The sequence below is a fragment of the Geospiza fortis genome, unplaced genomic scaffold (genome assembly GCF_000277835.1).
Source record: "Geospiza fortis unplaced genomic scaffold, GeoFor_1.0 scaffold166, whole genome shotgun sequence".
In the NCBI taxonomy this organism is placed as follows: domain Eukaryota; kingdom Metazoa; phylum Chordata; class Aves; order Passeriformes; family Thraupidae; genus Geospiza; species Geospiza fortis.
In genome coordinates this window covers 3,591,710-3,608,962 of record NW_005054310.1, presented here as the reverse complement: position 1 = coordinate 3,608,962, position 17,253 = coordinate 3,591,710, and the positions used below count along the sequence as shown (strand labels likewise).

The 17,253-nt window shown below is 42.2% G+C and overlaps 2 protein-coding genes across 2 annotated transcripts in view; both read left to right on the top strand.

The window, feature by feature from the left end:
- The first annotated feature begins 489 nt into the window (after positions 1-489).
- LOC102039807 (glioma pathogenesis-related protein 1-like) lies at positions 490-6,577 on the top strand. Its single transcript, XM_031055589.1, is given in 6 exon segments — positions 490-669; positions 2,810-3,055; positions 3,491-3,630; positions 4,335-4,417; positions 6,156-6,182; positions 6,267-6,577. Coding segments are annotated over 6 exon segments (903 nt in total). The 3' UTR covers positions 6,494-6,577.
- A 1,843-nt stretch (positions 6,578-8,420) lies between these two features.
- Positions 8,421-17,253, top strand: part of LOC102039642 (glioma pathogenesis-related protein 1) — a 10,908-nt gene continuing 2,075 nt past the window's right edge. The window contains exons 1-4 of the mRNA XM_005419211.1: positions 8,421-8,697; positions 13,090-13,335; positions 15,319-15,428; positions 17,167-17,249. Coding sequence (XP_005419268.1) covers positions 8,518-8,697; positions 13,090-13,335; positions 15,319-15,428; positions 17,167-17,249 — 619 coding nt within the window. The 5' untranslated portion in view covers positions 8,421-8,517. The remainder of the gene's footprint in view (positions 8,698-13,089; positions 13,336-15,318; positions 15,429-17,166; positions 17,250-17,253) is intronic.

Below are 17,253 nucleotides of genomic sequence, written 5' to 3'. Positions count from 1 at the left end.
TAATTCTGTTTATTTCTTGAGTAATTCTGATATGGAAGCAATGTCCTGCAATATAATTGTAACTAAGCTGGTATGACTAAGCAATACTATTGGAAAATCAGCTGAAGAGCAGATTTCTGTTTTGTCAAAGCTGCATTTTTTATGATTGAGGCAGGTTTTAAGAAAGCTGTTCAGCAGCATCCCTTCAGATAAAAAATCACAGAATGGTTTGGCAGTCACCCAGGATGGAGCACACTCAAAGAAAAGACAGAAGTATGCTTGGAGTGTTGCTCCTTGCTGATATGCATGGCAGGTTTCACGCTTTACCCTTTGACTGCCAGCTATGATGTCAGATAGAGTTGTACCTGATTAAGCAATTGCTCTTCACTTCCTGTTTGACACTTTCAAGTGCTTCCACGCCCAGGGACAACCTCCAAAAACTGCTTGCCGGTATCATCTCCACCTAAGAGATTTTTCATTTTAAATCTTATGAAAAAACACAGGTGAATTATGAAAATCACATTTTTCTCTGCTGCATTGCTCTTACTGGATTTCTTCAGTTGCTTTCATGCTTATCTGCAATATCCCTTGCCTGACATAGAAGATGCAAAGTTCATTGAAGATTGTGTGAGAGCTCACAACACATTTCGATCCAAAGTGAATCCACCAGCCAGCAATATGTTTCACATGGTAAGGTGGTGTTTGTGACCTTTTTGAAATTATTATAGATTGGGCTGCTGATTTAGCCCACCTTATTCTTAATTTCTACTGTGCTATTCTTTCCACTTCAGTTAATGATTTCTGTAACATATATGTTGGTTCTTTTTATGAAATAGAAAATACATTAATTAGCACAGTATTGTTCAATTTTTAATAATTTGAAGGGAATTTCTTTTTTAGCACAAGATTTAGCTACTGTCAACTTCAGCCAGAGCAAAGGGCTGTATTGCAAAAAATAGTGTTCAGTTCTCAGTATGTCGTCTACCTCTTTCTGAGAGAGATAGTAATCTGGTTTATATCAGGTCAGGTTTCATACATGGAAGAGGTTTGACTTTTGAAAAAGTTTCTGAGTAGGCAGTCTGCAACAGGATTTGTTGAAAATCTATCATCTCTTCTTGTTTCTTCTAATCTAGAACATGTGTTGAATAAAGGGATTTTCCAGGACAGCCATTTAGATACCTGATCTTCATTTGCTGTAGCAGGGTTTGAAGAGTAGGGATAGTAATATCTAGGCTGAAAAGCAGAGCTTGCTACAAATACAGCGAATATCAGAACAGGTTATGGGCAGGTCGCATGTTGTTCAGTGGAATACATAAGGAAAGATGTGTATAGCTAGCTGAGGGAGGTAACCCCAGCCAGTGCATGTCACTTCTCTGAGCCCTCCAGCAGTGCTGCATAACTGGAAAAGAAGTTAAATGCATAACCACATGCAGAGTATGAATCATTTCTGCAAATGGAAACTCACAGTAAAGGAATGAGATTCAGAGTACCAGTGACTTTAATTTCCTGCCATGTTAAAAACAATGTTTCATTTAAAAAAGCTAGTGCAAAAGAGTAAACTTACCTGCTCAGAACAAAGACCCAGCAATTCTGGAATAACAGCAGGACAAATATATTTAAACCTCTTGAATCAAAGGTGTACTTGCAAGGTGTACCAATCATGGTACCTACAAGCTCTTAATGGATTTTTAAAATTTTTTTTTTCAGCCTTGAGGTCATAAAAGTTTTTATAATTTCTATCATCTTATGGCAAAGGGCTGCAGAGACTAACCACAGGTTGTGTGACGCTATTTTCTTGTGTTTGATTTGGGCCTCTTAATGCCTAGCTTCATTCAATAGTGCCTAGTCTTTGTATTGGAAGACACAAGTTGATGCTTCTTATTTACCTATTTCCCACAAGATGTCCAGATGTCTCTGAAGCTGCAGAGCACTCTCTGTTGCTATATGAAAGCTCTCTGAACTTGAAGATGATCATCCTGCTCCAACTTCTCTCTGGCCTTTCTAGTTCTAGTGTACCTTTCCTGAGGTGGGGTGCTGTGCTGCACCCAGTATTTAACAGGACTTCTACAGAAGTGTGATTACATATGTGGTTTTATTCTCCATTCCTTTGCAAAGAGTTTTAATACTTTGTTTGCTTTTTAGTCTACTACTTTCAAGTGGTAATAGCCATCTCCAAACCTGTTATTAGTAACACGAACTCAATTTTTTTTTCACATCCCTTAACTTGAATTTCCCTGTACTGAACTTTACCTGTCAACCTAAAATCTGCAAGTCTGCCAGACTGGTTTGTATGGGAGTGTTTCCTTCTCAGCCCAGCAGAGATGAGTGAGTCTTTTATTTGCTTTGTCCATCTGCTGAGGAGGGAAAAGAAGCAGAAGGAACTGAGGAAGGGAGCAGCTGTGACTCTTCCTTCTGTCCGGGCCAGCAGAACAGAATTCCTATCTGGCCTGGTAATAATAATTGCCAAGTGCAAATCCCTGGACAGCCAACATCTCCTAGGCACAAAGTCCCTCAAGCCCCTCTACAGCTGGAAGTATCACACAGTTACTCCTTCCAGGTGAAGCAGCTTAAAGATTGCACTCCAGCTGTAAATATATTAACAAGTCAGATACAATAGGATGGTGGATAGATCGTGAATGTCCTGCAATAGCTAAGGGAGAAAGAAGACAGAAAATTCTTATGGGAGTAGAAATGTCGAGAGAAAAACTGAAGGCAGGGATGGGAAGCAGAAAAGGGGAAATGAACTCATTTAAGTTTCTGTTTAAAAATGTCTGAATTCAGCTAAGTCACTGCAGTGCGGGTTATAGTACGTTTTCTTCCTATTCTACAGTCCTGGGATGCTGCTTTAGCTAAGAGTGCCAAAGCATGGGCAAAGAAGTGCAAGTTTAAGCACAATACCTACCTTGAAATGCCAGGAAAAATGCACCCCACCTTTCGCTTTGTTGGAGAGAACATCTGGACTGGCACAGCCCACATCTTCTCCGTGGAGGCAGCTCTCAGGTCCTGGTTTAATGAAGTCAGCAGCTATGATTTCAGCACCAACACATGTACTGGCATGTGTGGTCACTACACTCAGGTGAGTCTTACATGCCCAGTGCTTTATAGTCTAACATATAGTCTAATATATAGATATAGTCTAATTTCACTGAAGATCTGAGCACAGGCTTGGAACAGATTGCTTTGGGACAGGAATTACAGCAGGGCTTTGCAGCCCACAGTTTATTGTTGCATGAGATTGGAAATAAATATGAGCCCCAGGGATCACAAGTTCTACTTCCATTAATGCTGGAAAGGGAATATCCCCTGGCAATTTCACATTTAAAGGGTAACCAGATAATAAGTTAAAAAATGGCTGTCAAGTCTGTCATTTGTCCCAGCTGCCCTTCAGGTTAAGTTGTTCCTGTGTCAGCTGATTTAAATTTCCCTGAGCTACTTCCTTTCTCCTTCTTCTCTTAATGCTGTTGCTTTGGCAGTATTTGAAGTGCATTTTGTACTTCCCTTTGTCCTGCAGGTGGTCTGGGCAGAGAGTTACAAAGCTGGATGTGCAGTTCACTTCTGCAGTACAGTTGAAAATTTTCCAGGACTGTCCAAAGCAGCACATTTTGTTTGTGACTATGGACCAGCATGAGTTGATTGTGGCATTTGGGTTTTGTTTCGTTTTGGTTTTTGTTTTTTTTTTTTTTTCTTTAAATATTCCAACTGATATTTGATCAAATGCCAACAATGATGGGTGCAGTTGTAACAAATTTCAAAATAAGCTACATCCTCATGTCACTAGTCCAAGGGAAACTTCCCCCGACCATTGGGAACAACCTACTGGACATAGCTGGGACTGCAGAAAATCCCATTCTAAAAAAAAGCAGAAGAGTAGATCATAGCTGACACCATTCACCATAATGCAGATGGTGGAAGAAAATATGTTATGACTTCAGTTGCCGCAGGAAAATTGGGAAAGATATAATCTTTCTACTTCCGAAAGATTACATCTTTCTCTGGCCCTCCACGAATTTCAAACAAGACGTTGCAATTTAAGAAGTAAAAAGAAGACAGTCCCCTAGTTGATCTGGTACCTTGCAGTATTTCTACTTACTTTTTGCAGGTTTGTTTTTTATAATCAGATGGGTAATGATGGGCTAGAGTCAAATTCTTGTATGCTTACAATAATACAGTATTGCCTGAGAAGTCTCATTAATTTCCAGTGGCAGGAGTCAACTGCTCTCCATGCCAGTGAGAGCTCTAATGTGATTTAAAAGGAATTTCAAACAATTGCAATGACCAATTTTTTGATTAGGGTATTCCCTCCCCTTGACAGCTTTTCGATGACAGCTAAAAAAAATACTGTTCCTGTTTTGCAGGGGGAATTACCCAGGAAAACCATATAAAGAAGGACAACCATGCAGTAGATGCAGCAACGAGAAGTGTGTAGACAGGCTCTGTGGTAAGACCAAAGTGATCATGTAAGAAAATTGCACAGAAACAAAAGTGGCATAAATAGCAGTGGAAAGACAACAATGAGTCAATTTGCACTAAGTGCATAGTGGGTCTGTAGCACATCATGCAATAACAGTACAAAACTCTGGGAGGAATACTATAAGAAGGAAATCATTGAAATAATTTGTGTTTGATGGCTCTCAGAGGAAGAAGCCAGAGTCTCTGATGCAGGGAAGTATCAGTTAGACTATTTTCTCCCTTTTATCTGGTCAGTAAGTCAAATCCAAAATTTTAGCCCCAACAAATATTCACTATTTCTTCTCTCTCAGCAGAAACAGGAAATGTATCTTCTGCTTTTCTGCTTGTTAGTGTGTCCTAACACATTTTCCAGACAACTGTATTTCAGAGCTAATAATAAGACTGTACCAAAAAGCACAGTTATTTCTAACTTCCACAGTTCTCTGAAAAACAGCAGTAAGAGCTTGTTTGCAAATATTTCTCCTACTGTGCTCAGTGTTATCAGAGTGCTGGTGAGAAATAATAAAATGAACAGTTGTAACAGAGCTTGGAAGACTCAAGGGATGAGGGAATTTTAATCAATTAATTTAAAATTTTAATCAATTTTAATCAAATGTCGAGGAGCAATAATAAAGGACTGGTAGCCCCTTTGGAGCAGCCCTGTGGCAGCTAGGGGATCTTAGGCCAGTGCTGGGAGCCGGTGCGGAGCTGAGCCAGCATAGCCCACTCCCAAACCCTGAAAGGTGCAACAACGAAAGGAGTGTGGTTGGAGTAAAAACCTCTCTGGGGAGGAGGTGTTCCCTGCAAATGTGCTGCCTGGGTCTGGGAGAGAAGTGGGTGATGGTGAGGGGCTCAGCCTGCTCCCTCCTCCTTGCCTCCCCTCTAATGAGGCAGAGTGACTCTGTGCTGGGTCTGTCTCTTTGTGTCAGGGTGTGGGCACAGCAGAGAAACACACAGCCCGTACCCCATCACTGAGTCTGCTCCAAACAGCAGTGGACCTTCATGTCAATTCACCTTATTAAAAACATTGCCTAGTTTGGGACTTAGAAATTAAAGGAGATGCAGAAATGTCTTAAATCAAATATTAATTTTATATGGAGGTTTAATGGGGATGGTTTTTACTGCCAGGCTCTAGACAGATTCAGCTGTAGAAATTATTGAGCATTTGGTGCTCTTATTTCCTTCTGTAATATCCTGGCTGACTCATCTGAAAGTCTCAGACAGAAACATCACAGGAAAACTAGAAATATCTCAATGACTAGGGAGAAAAGGGACAGGAGGAACATTTCTCCTATAGAGAATTACCATTATCTCCTATAGAGCAAATGAGGAATTTCAATAGGATGCACATAGGCAATCCTGCAAATGCATCAAAATTTTAGTAAAGGCATAATTCTGTGATAAATAAGTAGCTATATTTGTCTGTCTGTAACTACTTAAATTTGATATATGTAACTATTTTAAATAAATTCCATGTTTTGTTGTTATTTTTTATTCCTTCATCTCCATAACACAAATGCTTCCTGATACAGCTGTTTTTTTCTGTTTCTTTTTCAATTCAATAAAAAATACGAACTCCACACCAGTTAGGAGCCTGCTCTTGCTGGCCTGCTTCCCCCTTGCAGGATGTTCTAGGCGTTAACTGGCATCATCAGTGCAAAGGCTTGCCTCTTTACATCAAGAACCACCACTGAATGGTACTCACATTACTTTCCTCTTCTTTGCAGAAAATACAGAACGTGAGAAGCTGATAAGTACGTATCAAATTGTTCTTATTGGCCTTCCTGTAAGTATGGCTAAGACTAGGTCTTAACACCTGTTTCTTCACTGATTTTTAGGTTATGCCAACTGGTATCCAGACTGGGATACACAGCCCCAGCCACCACAGCCCCATCCCCCCAGGCCTCCCGCGCCATCACACGTCCCACCTGCTGAGCACCCACGACCCTCTTGTGACCAACACTGTCTTAGTGTTTTAATTTTAAGGCCACTGTTTCTTGTATTGAGTGCTGGTGCTGTATTTCTAGTACAACAGCGATTTCCACACACTTTTTTTTATGAGTAATGGTCAATTAAGAGACTGATTGTGATCCTACTGCTGTATTACTCTCACACATTGAGCACATGTTTAAAAAAAAAAAAACATTTGATCATCTTTCATTATCCCTGCAATCCAGCATGGGAAAGGCTGCTTCTTTACTCAAGGCAACATAAAAGTGGCTGTGCATAGAGGTAATATAAATGATTGGCAGTAGCTGCAACATGCTCCTATGTCTGTATGAGGATCTTAGCTCTAGGGGTAGTTGCTAGAGGGACCACAGAGACTAGATATTCCTCCATGTGCTAACAACCCTCCTGGAAGCCTGGGGCATCACAAAGACATGTCTGAAGTGGCACACTGTATCCAAAGGAAGCAATAATTCATCTTCATTAACCTTCGGTTATCCCAGACACAATTTCCCCCAAGTAATGGAGATTTAACTGTGTATATTACTTTTTATTAACAAGAGTAAAGTTTGCCCTTTGCTTGATTTAGCCTATGTGTGTCAGTGTCCATTACTCTATTGTCAGTTGTACTAGTCCATTCTTCTCCTCTCAGGATTAATCCTTGTTCTCTATAACTAGAAGAATACCAGGGAAAGTTGACAGAGTAAGGATTAAGGTGGGGTGTCAATGGGGAAAGCTTAATTTTAGGATGCGAGATAGTGAAAATATCTAAAATGAGAGTAGATGGCAGCCATCGTGAGTTTTCAGGTAGCAGGAAACAGAGAGAGAAGAGGAAATGGGCCCAGACAGATTCTGGTTTAGAAATGGAACATCTCAGTCTCATTTAAAAAGCCCGAACCTCTGATGGATTCAGTTTGTTTTAATAGACATTTAGCCCTCAACCTGACTCCCACTGTTCCAATATATGTTTGTTAGTGAGGGGAATCTTTCAAGCCAGGAGATACTGACTGATATTAGCAATGCATAACTGTGCTATCAATATTTAAAGCTGTTTTTTACTCTTTTGTCTTTGTTCTAATGTTTTAAGAACACAGACTCAAATTCTGAGCCACATTGCAGCATGCCATCCCACAGGATAAAAATGGGCCCCAACTGAGGCTCTTGTTAATAGATCCCTTGGGGTGGATTAGAGTGAAATGACACTGAATGACCAGTAAATAAATAGATAAATAAATAAATGTGGATTAGAGTGAAATGACACTGAATGACCAGTATGTAAATAAATAAATAAATAAATAAATAAATAAACAAGGCAGATTTATTTTATAACAGTTTGGTTGTAGTGGAAAGGAAGAAAATATATAAGGAAAAGAAAAAGCAACAGCTTTAACAACATCTAGTTTCATCAAAAGAAGAAAAATTATCCAAAACTTTTCTTCTATGAATAGGATTACAGGGGCCAAGCAAATAGTAACAAAGAAGCCTAAAGGACGGAAAAGACATTTGCCCACCACAATTAAAGAAAGAAGCAAAAAAAGAAAGGGACAGGGCTGCTACAGCTCTAATGTGATCTTGTAGTTCAATTTCCTTATTCTCATAGCAGTGTTCTTGAAATATGACTCGTTTCCTGTGACTAGCTTTGTATTCAATTACCATGGCTAAGGTAAGTCCAGCCCACAAATCTTCCGAGCAAAATGCTGCTGGTAGAGCTAAAACCACTTCGTTGAGCTGAAACAGTCTGCTTTTAAAGCTGGAAGACCAGGTGTTGCGAAGCATGACTGTAAGGAAAGGGGTAATGACATTTGCAGTGCATGCCTTAAGCAAGTGCTCGGAACTGGTTGAAGAAAACTTCCTTGATGCCTGTGCACAAACCGCAGAAATGAACCGACTTTCGGCGCCGGCCCTGCGGGGGCAGGACCGACACCGATGCTTTTCCCGGCGGAAAAGCATTGCGGTGTGTTGTACAGCGAATGAGTAGCAGCGCCCAGCCGCCCTCAGGCTGACGAGGGCTCTATAAATACAGGCAACCCGGCGCGGAGCCTGGCGGGTTTCAGCACCGCCAGCTCGGGACGGCTAGGGATGCCCCTAGATCCACCGTGGTGACTTTCTGCTTGCGCGATCTCTCTTCTTCTCCCTTTCTCAATGACAGGCAGATTTTCTGCTTGTGCGCTAGCTTTACTACTCTTTTGTTATTCCTCTGATTCTTATGATCCGTCGACAGTACCTGATCCTCGGGATCCAGAGTTTATTAAGCAATGTGTGGAAACCCACAACACACTGCGGTCCAGAGTGGATCCACCAGCCAGCAACATGCTCTGGATGGTAAGGGAATCTTCATGACTTACGTACAAATTTGTAGCATTGTGATGCCGTTTATGATTCTCAAAGATTGCTTTTGTGATCAAATGCAAAAAATCAGAAAACAACCCCATAAAAACCTGGGGTCATAAGACTGACCGCTTTTCAAAGCAGAGAAGAAGGCTGTAATTATCAGGTGGGATATGTGCAGTTTCGGTGTGACTGAAATGACCCGCAGCCGCAGATGCCCGCCCTCAGCCCAGCGGTGTTGCTGTGCTGTGTTGTGTGAGAAGCCTCTGGTTGCGAGGCGCCGCACGCAGCTCGGCAGCCGGAGGTGCGGCGTTTGTGCACATCTAAGCACAACTTTCCTGCTCCAGTGGGCGAGGGCAGATCCTGCTGCCAAACAGCGCCGGAGAGCTTTCTCTGGGCATTCCCTGCAGAGCTCTCACCCACTGAGCCAGCAGGGCGGCAGCTCCGAGGGGCTGGGCCTGCAGGGAAAGCCAGAAAGCACCAAGTTCATTTTCCGTGTCTGATTGTCAGACACTAAAAGGTAAGTGCCCCACTTAGGAGGGGTAACCGCACAGTAATAAAACTTGAATTGCAAACATGACAGGAAACTTACTTAGTTTCTCTTCTAGATGCATCTCCTTAGCTGTGCATCCTGGCCTTCAGAACATGTTGCTTGGACTCTGTATTTTCTACATTACTTTACAGGCCCTAAACAAACAAAATATTGTTAGGATGTGTTAAAAGTGCAGTGTTCGTATTTTTAAATTGTGCTTAATTTCTTCTTTTGAAAAAGTAAAGAACTGAAATCTTAAAAAAAAAGGCAGCGTAAGAAAGAGACAAATAAATTGCATCTAAACCAGAAACTGAATCATGGCAAGTTTCTTTCAAAATACTGCAAAATCCCTAGTCTTAAATATGACCTCTTCCAGGAACTATTTAATGTGGAGATAGCAGTGCAATACATGATAAAATCTATTACAAAACTAAAAGCATTGGAATTGAAAACAGTATTTTGAGTGGCCCTTGGCACTTCAAAAAGGCAGAAAAAAAGATGGTGCTTTTATTTCACAAGGAGTTTCTTTTTTGCTGGAAGTAACTGTCCACCTAGATATGTGAAAAATAAGATTGAATTCAGGGCATTCTCATATTTTGGAAAAATAGTTTTTAAAAGAAAATGCAAAATGGAAATTCCTTTAATTCCAAGTAACAAAGCTCAACCATTGGTATTTGTAATACATGTATTTTAAAATGAGAATGTTGATCTAAAATTTTTTTACCTGACAAATGTGAGCCCTTTCTCATCCACCCAAAGCACTACTTAGTTCTGTTCTAAGGCTCCTCAAAAACAGCAGTCTCACCAGTTTCATCAGGGCTTCATAACAGTCTCCTTTGAATTAGTGCTGCCTTACATCACTTTTCACATATTATGCATTAAATTTTTCCTCCTTAAGTCAGCAAGAAACTTGTTATAAAATGAAAACTGAGAAGCAGTTAATGAGGGGGAAAAAAGGGAAGTATTGTTTCCTTAAACAGCAGTGATATCTATATGCAAATCTCCCTGTCCTGTTCATTTTCTTCGCATGCCATTCAGTCCAATCTTTCTGTTTAAGTGCAGTGTTATAAGCAAATATGGAGTGTAACTGCAGTTAAACTAAAAATCATTGTGAACATTTCTGTACACTGCTTTTCATCTGTCAGCCAGATTAGGTATTCACACAAAATGGAAAGTATATTTAAACTTACTATGCAACTTTAAACTTAGTATTATTCATACCTTTATCAAAGTTTAAACCTATTACTACAACACTATAGGATGAGGGGAGAAGGTGCATGGAGTCTTAAAAAGCGGAATGTGAAAAAAAAAGACCATGAAATGCAAAGGTGCATCCCCCCCTGTTGTACTTCTTTCATAATGATCATCTCAGAGCCTTGACAAGATGTAAAATGAAGCTTCTGTCTTAACTGTCAAAGTTATCTTCTAGGACTGGAAGATAAATTCTGTACAATGTCAGATTTTATCCATTGTCCTGAAAAAGTATCTAAGGAAATACCAACTGCTTACTTGAAATAAGACTCCCTGCCCCAAATTTCATACTTGATGTACTGAGTTCCTATCTAAATTATTTATGTCTTAGTTTTGTGGGTGTATTTGGTTTGCACAAACAGGTTTTGAAAGCAAAGGGGTCATACTGGGGTGGCTTCTCTGAGAAGGTGCCAGAAGCTTCCTGAATGTCCCACAGAGTCATTTCCCCCTGCTGGCCAATGCCAAATCCTTCAGCCACAGTGGCAGTGCCTCTAGGATATTTCATTCAAGAAGGGGAAAGGCTGTGCACAAGCAATTGCAGCCAGAGAAGAGTAAGAACGTGTGAGAGGAGCAACTCTGCGGACACCAAGGTCAGGGCAGAAAGGGCAGGAGGAAGCGCTTCAGGCACTGGAGCAGAGATTTCCCTGCAGCCCGTGGTGCAGCCCATGGTGAGGCAGGATGTGACCCTGCAGTCCATGGAGGTCCATGGAGGAACAGAGATCCACCTGCAGCCTGTGGAGGAGCCCACACTGGGGCAGGTGGAGGCCTGAAGGGGGCTGTGACCCTGTGGGAAACCTGTGCTGGAGCAGGGTCCTGGCAGGAGCTGTGGCCCCATGGAGAGAGGAGCCCACAGTGAGCAGGTTTGCTGGCAGGACTGGTGACCCCATGGAGAACCCACTCTGGAGCAGTGTGCTCCTGAAGGACTGCACCTTGAGGGAGGGACCATGCTGGAGAAGAAGAGCTGAAACCCTGGGAAGGACTTACATTTGGAAAGTTTGCGGAGGACTGTCTCCTGTTGGAGGGACCCCACACTGGAGCTGGAGAAGAATGTGAGGAGTCCTCCCCCTGAGGAGGAGGGAGCAGGAGGGAGTGTTTGATGAACAGAGCATAACCCCCAATTCATGTCCCCTTGTGCTGCTGGGAGGGAGGAGGAAGTGGAAAATCAGGACTGAAGTTATGTCCTGGAAGAAAGAAGACGTGTGGGGAAGGTGTTTAAAATTGTAATAAATACAATTAATTTCCCCAAGCTGAATCTGTTTTGCCCATGACAGTAACTGATGGATGATCTCTCCCTGTCTTATCTCAATCCAGGGGCCTTTGTTTGCATTTTCTCTCCCCTCCCCAGCTGAGGGAGGGCAGCGATAGAGTGGCTTTGGTGGGCACCTGGCCAGTGTCCACCCCATCACACTGGGAAAATGCACCCCCAACAAACATTAGGCAAAGGAAGAAATGGAAGACATAGGTTAAAAAATATTTTTAAATCTCCATAGATGCATTTTGGCATGATCTTGTGTTTTTAATTACTAATTGGTAGCGTAAACAATACACATTGTTTCAGACTTAGCTATGGTACAAAAAAAGTTACTTAGGTAAAACATAGACATAAAATCCAACAACTTACCTTTGTTAGATTCTACTAAAAAATCTACAAAAAGGTAGATTGTAAAATGCACCTTTTCCTTCATCATTTCTGATCCATTCAAAACAATTTCCTTAGCATTTCCATCATTTGCAGAAGCAAGTAAGCTATTTTAATTAATTCCGAAGAGGAAAAATAAAAAGTTTATTAAAAAAAAAAACTTCAGTACAAACTAGTTCAGTGCTGGACAACTTCATTTACATAACACCAAGTATAACTAGGACTACAAGCATACATTTGTGGTACTGTATCTACCAGGAGGTACAATGTTGTAATTACTCAAGGTGTGGGCACAAGAAAACCCAGCAAGAGCAGACACCACCTCCAGTGCAAACAAAAGACATTTACATAACTCAGTTGCTTAAATAGCCACTTTCTCTAAAACTGAATAGCAAGTGAATGAGTCATTCCACAAATATGAATTCAGCACTCAGATTTCAAGCCACCAAACACAATGATGCTCACCAAAGTGTTGAGTTTAAACTGTCCCCAAAATCGCAATGTGCTTGTGAACTGACCTGCCAGCCATAGCCTTAAGCAAATATGAGCTACACAAGACTTTTGCATTATTGATATGGTGGGCATAACCCTCATTTTCCCATTTCCATGTAAATTCATTTTAATTTACATTAATGTTGTCATGGCCAGCACAGCCTTAAAATGCTCACTGTGCCACAAACACTGTATTTGGCTGATGTACAGCTCTTGGTGTCCAACAAGCCAGTCAACCAAGATCATTCACCACCCCAAAAAAATTTCTTCAAGCTTAATCAGCAATTTAAGTTCAAATCAGAAACAAACCTACAAGCTGATTTACCATGTAGCTCTGTAAGTCTCCACAGAAGTAAGAAATCAATGAACCAAAAGCATCTACACAATTGAGACACAGCTTTTCCTGAGAGCTGCTCTGAATTACTGCACTGCCAGTATAACAAAGTGATTTTTAATTGTCTTTATTTTGCAGAGTTGGGATCCAGATTTGGCAAAGACTGCAAAAGCTTGGGCAAAGAAATGCTTATTTAAACATAATATACATCTCAAAGAGCGAGGGAAAGTTCACCCCAGATTTGCTTTTATTGGAGAAAACATCTGGACTGGCTCACTTTCTGCCTTTACCGTGAAAGGAGCCCTCGCCGCTTGGTACGCCGAGGTCGAAAACTACGATTATGAGACCAATAAGTGCACTAGAGTATGTGGCCACTATACACAGGTAGGCATTGCATTTCTCCATCTAAACCATGAACCAGCTTTGCCATTTTGATACAAAACCTCTACATTTCTGTTAAAGATTCAGTAAATCTTTCCAGGTTCTGTAGTCTTACTATATGTCTGCGTGCACAAGATGTTCTTACGTTTCAAATTATGGGAGGAAAAGAGTCGCTGTGTTATTACTTTAAATGTGGCAGTTTGTGGGGTTTTTTTGGAAGAAAACAGTGCAGCTATCCAGCAGTCAGATTAGCCAAGCAGTGGCTGAAAAAGAGACAACAGCAGTGGCTGTGAGCTGCAGAGCATGAGCTCAGCTCTGTCAGGCAGACTTCAAATGCCAATGGCTGGAGAAGTACCATAATGAAAAGAGATGTCTGCAGTTCTGCAAACATCATGTGCACACTTTGTCCAACTGCTATTCCCAAAGGAAGCAGGCAAAGGGAGCAAAAGGACTACAGTTGCCATGCAACCCTGCAGTCACTACCCACAGCTATAGGAAAGCAGGACAGCTTGCAGCAGCAACTCTAGGCTTAAATTTTGACCTGAGGCTATTTAATATTTTTTGCAGAGATACACATGTGCTTTTAGGACTTGAGTAGATGAGGTGAAGCTGGTGGGCTTTCTGAACTTGTGTGCAGAGAAGATACTTGGATGCAGGAGCTGTGAGAGGTGACTGTGCCACTCTTTGACCTTGCTCTCAAGAACACTGCAAGAGTCAGCACCTGGAAACTGCACAGCACACTTTACCTGGCACTAAAGCACAGTGCTGTTGACCATGGTGTTTGTAGAGGAGTGGCCCATGCAATTTCATGGGTGTAGAATAAAAAAGTAAGATTATTCACACTTGGAGTTAGCAATGATAGCAATTGTAGCTAGAAGATATGTATCTGACAGCCTCAGGAGGTATCCTTGGGTCTTTCCTGTCATCATTCCTCTTCTTCCCAACTGTGGAGAAGAGAATTTTCCCTGGGCACAGTTACTGCAGTTACCACAAATCACTGCTCAGTCAGTGGCCTCCTGTGATAGGGAAGGTCCTTTTATTCAGTCCTTCACAGTCCTCAGGAAAGAAGTTATCTACAGCTGGTGCCAGGAGCAACCTCTGCTCTGCCACTGCACTAAGTAAACCCTCAGGAGCCTGAGGATTGTCCCATCTTCCCAGAGCTGGTACCAAACAGCCATAAACAGAAAGGGCCAGTCCTCCCCTTTAAGTCAGTGGAAGCACAAATGTATTTATGTTATAAGTTGCCAGGATCCTTTCATATTGCTCATGTAGTCAGTCATTGCTGCTGTTCATCACCCTCAAGTACTGCTGTGCCCTTGTCTCCCCTCTGCTGCTGTCATGGGACAATTTTCAGGACTGCAGCATTTGGCTGTACTCTGATAGGATGCTGGGTTCCACAGAAAAGCTTCTGGTAGAGAGAGGATCAGTAAGTGAACTAATGGCCTTGCCCCTAGATTATCTTAGTCACTGCCATGATATTAAAAGGCAGGAGTGCAGCCTAAACACAGTCCTCCTCCCAAAGAACCAGTGCCTTCTGAAAATTTGCTTTATGTCCCCACAGGATTTAGTGAAGGGGCAGCCAGCCCTCATAAGAGCTGTAGCAGATCATGCAGCCTTTTCTGCACAAGTGTGAACTCAGCTCCCACAGCAAGAAAGATAGAATGCTAATGGATTAGGTTGAAACAAAGGAGGTGAACTTCACCTTTCTCCTTTGCAAGAAAGGAAAACAACCTGTTACAGCCAGTTGTGTCTTCTTTCTGCAGAGTTTTAACAAATATATGGTGAATTGGGTAAAGTAATCAGTCTTTTTTCAGAACAAACTATGATTTATGAGATCCATTATTGCTGCTTTTCCCTGTGAAGCCTGCCAAAGGAGTCCTCCTCATCCCATTTGTGTGTGATAAAACAGGGGAGAGCATGTCTTCTCCTAACTCTTCAGGTGCTGAATCAAAGCCTTGTCACCAGTGTATCCATCTGTCTTTGCAGGTAGTTTGGGCTACAAGCTACAAGGTTGGTTGTGCTGTGCACTACTGTCCCACGGTGCAATACATCTCCATACGCAACGCGGCACACTTCGTCTGCAACTATGGGCCACCGTAAGGTTTTTTGTTATGAACATTTCACAGGCTTTGGGTCCTACCCCTTCCCTTCCACAACATGCACATTTATTAGATTAGTCCATTTAGTCCTTTTGTTTGTGGGAGGAAATAGTCTCCAAAATAGAGAAGAGGTACGCCTTTGTCCAACCAGGTGTTTTTTATTTGCTAGATGAGGGCTGTATATTGGAGACAAAAAGCAGTTGGACTGGAAGAAAGGATTAAATATAAGATGTTGACATGAAAATACTGAAGTGATCATCTGAAAGTTAATCCCTTCCTCCTAAATGCCAAGATGGCCCCAGACAGTTGCCAAAGTGCAAACCCAAAGTCTGAAGATATTTCCACACGTGCCTGAGGAATTAAGCCCTAAGTCAATGGCTTGGATAAACATTGAAGTGTGCAGTGCTGGCAGCCTTCAGTTTTAGCAGCTGAGGGCTGCTTAGGAGGCTGGGGCTGCTCAAGACAAAATTTGATCCAGAGGTCCTTCATGTGCGTAGTCAGTAGGATATCCAGCTAGGATGGATGTATTATTCTCTTCTCCAGCTAATTAATACCACCTCAGTATAAATGCAGCTTTAAAAGCCATTGGCCAAGCCATGTTGGGCCAAAGCCAGGCAGCCCTTGAGCTCAAGCAAGTTTGGCATTCCTTTTGCCCACGTCTCATCCTTGGAAGAATATGTACCCCTGACTAAATATCTTGAAATGACACAGCTGCTGCTCTCCCCAGAAACCCCACACCCAAATGTGCGGAGGGCCAAAATCCCACTGGATTTCTTGCCCTGTGTTGGCATGGGGAAGAGGAGTGGTCCCTTCACCAGCACCCAGCAAAGCAGACAGGGTGCTCTCTGGAAAGGCAAGGTGCTCTAGAGAGGGCTTTAAAGCTGGGCCCTTCCCTGCTGGGTGAGGACACCACAAATGATCAGTTGCATGCTAACAAGTGGAGTAATGTCACATCCAGCTGTTGATTTTGAGAAGCAGCAGCTTTATTGCTTTGCCAAGGGCCCAGGCAGGATTCACACACAGTTTCCTCAAGTGAATGTACTGTTTATCTTAGACCAAGCAATAAAAGCCTTGCCTTGCTGAAAGTTATGAGGTTTTACCATGAAGTTTCATCTCACTGCTGAGATTTCATGCTTACAAAATCCCTCTCTGTGTTCATGGGCAGTTTGAGGCATGCTGTAAGTCTTGCTTTGGCCATGCTTTGAGCAAAGCACTGAAGCTGTGTTCCGTGCAGTATCAGCTTGAGCAGAGGTAGTTGGTCCCACTCACACCACTGGCAGAGGGAGGGAGCAGGACAGAGTCCTATATCACTCCTAAAATATTAAACAACAAATGGATGAAATCACCACCTATGATTCTCCAACACCAGAGCATTCCTCTTCAAGGCTGAATACACACATACATACACAGTAACTGAACCTGCTCTTGCTTCCATAGCCAGAGCCAGCTGTGATGTTCCAGAGTCTCCATGCACACAAATTACCCAACTCTGAGACTGCTTTAATTCCCAGGTTTGCAATGCTGCTGTCTCCAAATTCCTAAACAGGTGTCCCATTACACCTAATCTCTTCTGTTTCACTGCATGTCTTGGGCACAGGGCATTCAGACGGGACTCTTGAAAAAACCCATCATTCTATCAACACAAGTGAAGCAGAACTCAGGTTAAAACCTAATTAGCAGTAGGTATTACCATATTCCCAAGATGGTTTGAGAGCAGTGGTGTTTTCCTTCACAGTGGGAATTACCCGGTGCGCCCATACAAGACGGGGACAGCGTGCAGCGAGTGCGGTGGTGAGAAGTGTACCATGACGATGTGTCGTAA